We start from the raw sequence: 5,945 nt of genomic DNA, 5'->3' as shown, positions 1-5,945 counted from the left end.
CAAAATTTAACACCCGTTTATGAATATTCAAACAATGACAACAATAGAAGAACTTCTTCAAAATGATAACGTCTATCTATGAAAAACTCACAACTAACATCATTGTTAATTTTGAAAGACTGGATACTTTCCCCCAAAGATGAGGAAAAATACAAGGATGTCTACTCCTACCACTTCTATTTGTGATTGTCCTGGAGGTTCTAGTTGGGGCACTTAGGCAGGAAACACACATACACACTTACATCTTGAGAATCATTACCAGCTGGTGATCCATTACCAGTTACTTATGGGATTGTCATCCCTCTCAAGTGTCTTGGGATAAAAATAAATGACAGTCATTGTAATAGATGAGACCCAAGGTCTCTTCTGCCCACGTGGCTCTATGAACACAGAGCTCCATTCCTTTGGGGTGCCCAGAAGTGGAATCTCAGTGACATGCCATTTTGCCTCTGACTTTTCTGACTTTGAACACGGGATGTACGATCTGTTGAAACAGGAGTCTGAGACCTTACTGCATGGCTGCTGTCTTTAGGAAACCCTTAGACTCCACTTGGGCAGAACTCTCTTAGGACCTTTCTCAGGATATAGGAGGATTCGCCACTAATTCCTATTTAGTCACAGTTGTCACTCCCATAGAAACACATTTTCAGTCATTCCCAGTCACTCCTGGGCATGGGATATAAAACCCGTTGTGTATCTACTACTTGTTCCTCTAACCTCATGTCCTACTGTCCTCCAAAACTCTTTGCCCAACCTGCTAAATTCCACGCCCTTTCCATGGACTGTGTTCTCTCACACAGCTGTGCCTTCCCTTGTGCTAGCTCTTCTTTCTGGAAAAGTTCTCTCCACTTGTCCCCTCCCTAATTCTTATTTGTCCTTCGAGGCCCTACCTACACTACCCAGGGTGCTCTCCCCTGGGGCTTTGTCTTCTTCTGCGTGAGGATTACCTCCCAGATCCTTTACAAACCTGTTAACTTACTTTTCTGTTTCCGTTCTACACTTTCATCTCCTACAAACTCTGCATCTCCAGAGTCTAGCATATTATTTAGCATAAACTACAGATGCTCAAAAGTATGTGCTGAATTGATATCGATAGTTAGATGGCCTCATGGTGACACAGATCCAGTGATAACTCCCCTTCAAGGTGTACCTTCATCCTAGGCATCTATTTTTTCTGAAGTTACCTTGTCCTGGGGACCTGGTTGAGACATTGTCAGAAGTAGGAGCCTAAGCTTCTTATTTTAGTTAAGCTGTGAAAAGAACCTACTCTACCTGTTGACCTTGACAGATACACCTTTATCACATCAAAAATTGAAAACACTTGAAGCTCTGAGTTTTATATGGCTAAAGTTAACAAAATTTCAAAAATAATTGAATATAATTACTGTGCAAGTTTGGGTGTTCTGCTGAAGGATTGGCAATGGAGTTAAATCCTTACTTAAAGAAAATAAGAATAAAAATAGGAAAATACACCAGGCTTGGTGACAAGCACTGCTTCCACCCGCTGCTCACTTCCAGACTGAAGTCTCCTGCAGGCACCTGCATCGAATCCGTGAACCTGGGTCAGGGCTACACGTCTGTGCAGGGCGCTAGGAAACCGCCTCCTGGCCTCTGCCTGGAGATCAAGAGGTGGCCGATTCCTTAACATGGGGAGGGTCTTCAGAAGGTGCTCAGTGGTGAGCAAACATGACAAATATCATTTATGGAAGACAGACGAGTCTTTGCTAAGTGAGTGGATGTGCGTGTGATGCCACGATAGTGGGATTACACAGAGGAGGCTGAACAGTTTCCTTTGTGCTTCTCTTACAGCTTGGTAGTGATGTGGGGACGTTATTCTGTTTATATCTGTTAGAAGGGAGAATGTTTGAAGATGCTTGTTGTAAAATCAAGGATTTTTAAATGTAGGTGTTAATATGTACTTGTTTCCCCACTAAGAGTTAATATTGCAGTAGTCTTTGTTGGTCCAAGGAGGGACACAGCAAGGATGAGCTTCAGCAGGAAAACATACAAAGGCTGAAGGTCATTGTTAATTGCAGAAAACATCATTGCTTCCTCACTCTTTCACATAAATATGTAAATATGAGCGTGTGAAAACTGACCTAAGGAAACTGGCAGCAATCACTTTTATTAAAATATTAAAGTCAAGAGAATATAATTTTATGTATCAAATGTAACACATTCAAACATTCATACATTCATTCAATCAGAATTATTTAGTGCCATGAAAAACAGTAACAGACAGGCTGGCGAGATCCTTGTTTTCATGAAACTTAATCTAGTGAAGAACACAGACAGTAAATGTGAAAAAACCAAAATAATGCTGGGCAGTGTTAGGGTCTCCGACAAAAGCAGTGGGATTTGGTGTGGAGGGGCTCTCACGAGTGGGGACTATGAAATCAAAGCACAAATAAACTCTCTAAAATGCAAAAGATGTTGCTGTTATTTCAGAAATCGTGTTTGTGTGTGTGTGTGTGTGTGTGTGTGTGTGTGTGTGTGTGTGTTATGTCTTAGGTAGCTTTGTAACACTTCCCAGAAAAATAATTCTCTAATCATAGACTTTAGACCTGTGTCTCAGGACAACGTTAAAATTCAACCTTTTGGTAAGCGATGTATTATTTTTATCTGATCCACAGAATAGAGAGGTAGAAGGCATTGTAAGCGGGGTAGGGGGGAGGCGTGGCCGCTGGACCTCTGACCCCCTTCAGGACAGAGCTGTTCTTTACCAGCAGCGAACACCAGGTTCACACACCCTGGAACCAAGTCCCTAAGGCGAGAGCCCAAAACCTGTGTTGGGTTTTTACACAGTTGAGGCCATTTCCTCCCCCTGTAAAAGCCAAATGGGTACATGTGTTGTGAGGCAGACGTGGGGTCCGACGTGTGTGCGTAACTCACAGAGAATGGACGCGTCTGTGCATTAGGGTCCAGAGAACCAGAACTTTGTGACAGGAGGGCTGTGACTTTGTGACTTGAGGCCGCAGAGGCGAGGTCCCCCCTGCAGCTTGGGGACCGTCGGTGTGCTGGGCCCCGCGTCTCCAGTGACATATCTGTAGCTGTTTGTACTTGCAGCTTTTGAGCCCTGGCCACGGAAGATGGTTCCCATTATATTTAATGGCTGTTGATCTAATATCTGGCAAGTACAGAGCTCTGTTCCTGACGGTCTGGCGGGGCCTCGCCTCTGCGCTCCCCACCGCTGTGGCCTCCAGCCCCGAGCAGCTGCGGTCACATTACAAGAATGTGACAGTTGGACTGTAGTTTCAGTCCTGCTCAGTTTCTTTGTAAATGATTTATAAGCCCAACTTGAAAAAAATCTATCTTTAAATAAGTTGCAGCATTGGAGTTATGTTCAACACATAGGATTCCTATTACACATAATTCTATTATTACTAGTTATGGCACAGTCCTAACAAAGTCTGTGAATTATAAAAATATGGCAAAAATTTTTTTGCATTTAAGGATAAATGGTGTTCAAGAGAACAGAATACCAAAGGAAAAGGTACAATAACAAAAAGTTTCCACATATAAAGCCCACAGACTTTACTGCAAGTGTGCTGGTGGTAATCTCCCTGAATTTTTAAGATGGTGGCCCATTGAAACGGGCTTTGTCCAAAGCTCACTGCTTTCATTTACTTACTGAAGGACAAGCCAGAGTTGAATTAAAAAGTGGATCATAGCCCCAGTCACTGAGCCGCCGCCGAGGACTCAGCAGCCTCCCCCTCGAGCCTCCTCGCTTTCCGACGCTCCGTCACCCCCGCCCGCCTTCTCCAGCCGCCGCCTTCCACAGACCGTTTCCACCGAGGAAAAGGAATCGTATCGTATATCTGCTATCCAGAACCTCCACTCTTTCGACCCCTTTGCTGATGCAAGTAAGGGTGATGATCTGCTTCCTGCTGGCACTGAGGATTATATCCATATAAGAATCCAACAGAGAAACGGCAGGAAGACCCTCACTACTGTCCAAGGGATCGCTGATGATTACGATAAAAAGAAACTAGGGAAGGCGTTTAAGAAGAAATTTGCCTGCAATGGTACTGTAATTGAGCATCCAGAATATGGAGAAGTAATTCAGCTACAGGGTGACCAGCGCAAGAACATATGCCAGTTCCTCGTAGAGACTGGACTGGCTAAGGACGATCACCTGAAGGTTCATGGGTTTTAAGTGCTTCTGGCACACTGAAGCTGAAGTGAGGATTTCCTTGCAATGAGTAGAATTTTCCTTTTGTCCCTTGTCACAAGTTTAAAAACCTCACAGCTTGTGTAATGTAACCATTTGGGGTCTGCTTTTAACTTGGACTAGTGTGACTCCTTCATGCAATAAACTGAAAAGAGCCTTGCTGTCTAGTCTTGAAGTCCTTCATTTAAACAGAGGTCAAGCAGTAGGCACCTGGCAGTGTCCAGCCTGAAACAAAGCAATAACAGTGATGTTTCAGCCAAGTCCAGAGCCCTAAGATCACAGACGGCTATGTCTGGCCAGAAGCTCCTCAGCAATCCCTCTACAGACTTCCCTGCCCTAAGAGAATGTCGCCACCTGAACAGCCCTGGGTGAAGCTGAGAGTGGAGTATGGGGTGAGGCAGCGACGGCAGCTATACTGCTAGAGGGAGTCTTTGATCATCAGGGGAAAGATCCCCTGGTAGCTCCAACGTGACCAGGTGGGCAGAGCTTAGAGCAGCCACCTTCATTCTATTGAGGTATAGGACATCTGGCTTGCCACCAAGGTCTTTTTGACCAGACATATCCTAGCTGATTGATGTCCAAACTAGAATGTGAGGCCAACCTTCTATCAGAGTTAAACTTTTGACAAGGGAACAAATTTCAAACCGATGTATCAGTCATGTAGCTGTAGAGCTTGCAACTTACTAGCAACAGCTGCCCAATGCCATGTGAAGTAACAAACTGGTTTTTGGTTTTTTGGGTTTTTTTCTTCCCCTTCAGTTTTAATGTTATGTAATGTATTTAAACCCTTATTTAAATAAAACTTGTTTTCAGAAAGAAAAAGAAAAGTGGATCATTGCTCTGATATAATGAGTGTGGTTTGTCCATGATTAATAAAAGCCTCTATTCTTAGTATAACTTGTAGAATATGAAGTCATTTTATGGGACATTTAAGATACAGATACACAAAAATATGTTGGTGGAATATTTTTTTTTTTACTTCAGAGATGATATTATTTCTAAATACGTGTCCACTTTTAAAGGAACAGTATATATTATTTTGGAAAATAGAAAATATACGTGAACAAAACAAAGCGAACAAACAAAAGGGAAAAACAAAAGCTCTTAGTTATTAGGTGCTCACACTCGGAAGTAAGCGCTGTTGACATGTTAATGTTAAAACTTTGAGATTTTTTCCTGGATATGTGTGTATATAACACATGCACATGCATATGTACATAGGAATATGAGATCCTATTGCAGATACTGGCTTTTAGTCTAATTTTTCAAGTAATCAGCTTTGATGTTTGCGTCTAGTTCTCATACATGGGTGCCCCATGGTTCACGTAGTCAATCTTCTGGTGCTGCATTCAGACTGCTTCTCATTGTTTTGCTGGGATGTACAATGCTATCATGAACACCTAGTAGATGCATTTTTATACTTGTGTGATTATTTCCCTACAATAATTTTCAGAAGTGTAATTGCTGAGTCAGTTCCCTCACTTTTTTTTTTTTTTTTTTTGCGGTACGTGGGCCTCTCACTGTTGTGGCCTCCCCCATTGTGGAGCACAGGCTCCGGACGCACAGGCTCAGCGGCCATGGCTCACGGGCCCAGCCGCTCCGTGGCATGTGGGATCCTCCCGGACCAGAGTACGAACCCATGTCCCCTGCATCGGCAGGCGGACTCTCAACCACTGCGCCACCAGGGAAGCCCAGTTCCCTTACTTTTTTAACAGCTTTCGATAAATATTGCCAAATTTTCTCCAAAAAGGTAGGGCCAACTTATATATCTGCT

At 43.3% G+C, this 5,945-nt stretch overlaps 1 protein-coding gene across 1 annotated transcript; it reads left to right on the top strand.

Annotated features, from left to right (window-relative positions):
* Positions 1 to 1,420: 1,420 nt before the first annotated feature.
* LOC308625912 (uncharacterized protein) lies at positions 1,421 to 4,707 on the top strand (the record flags this gene model as incomplete). Its single annotated transcript, XM_081250506.1, has 3 exons — positions 1,421 to 1,629; positions 3,141 to 3,240; positions 3,662 to 4,707. The coding sequence occupies 3 exons, from the start codon at positions 1,421 to 1,423 to the stop codon at positions 4,154 to 4,156; spliced, it is 804 nt and encodes a 267-aa protein (XP_081106632.1). The 3' UTR covers positions 4,157 to 4,707.
* Between the last annotated feature and the right edge of the window lie 1,238 nt (positions 4,708 to 5,945).

Source organism: Mesoplodon bidens (assembly GCF_964165515.1).
Source record: "Mesoplodon bidens genome assembly, chromosome: 12".
NCBI lineage: Eukaryota > Metazoa > Chordata > Mammalia > Artiodactyla > Ziphiidae > Mesoplodon > Mesoplodon bidens.
This window is presented reverse-complemented; position numbering and strand designations above follow the sequence as displayed.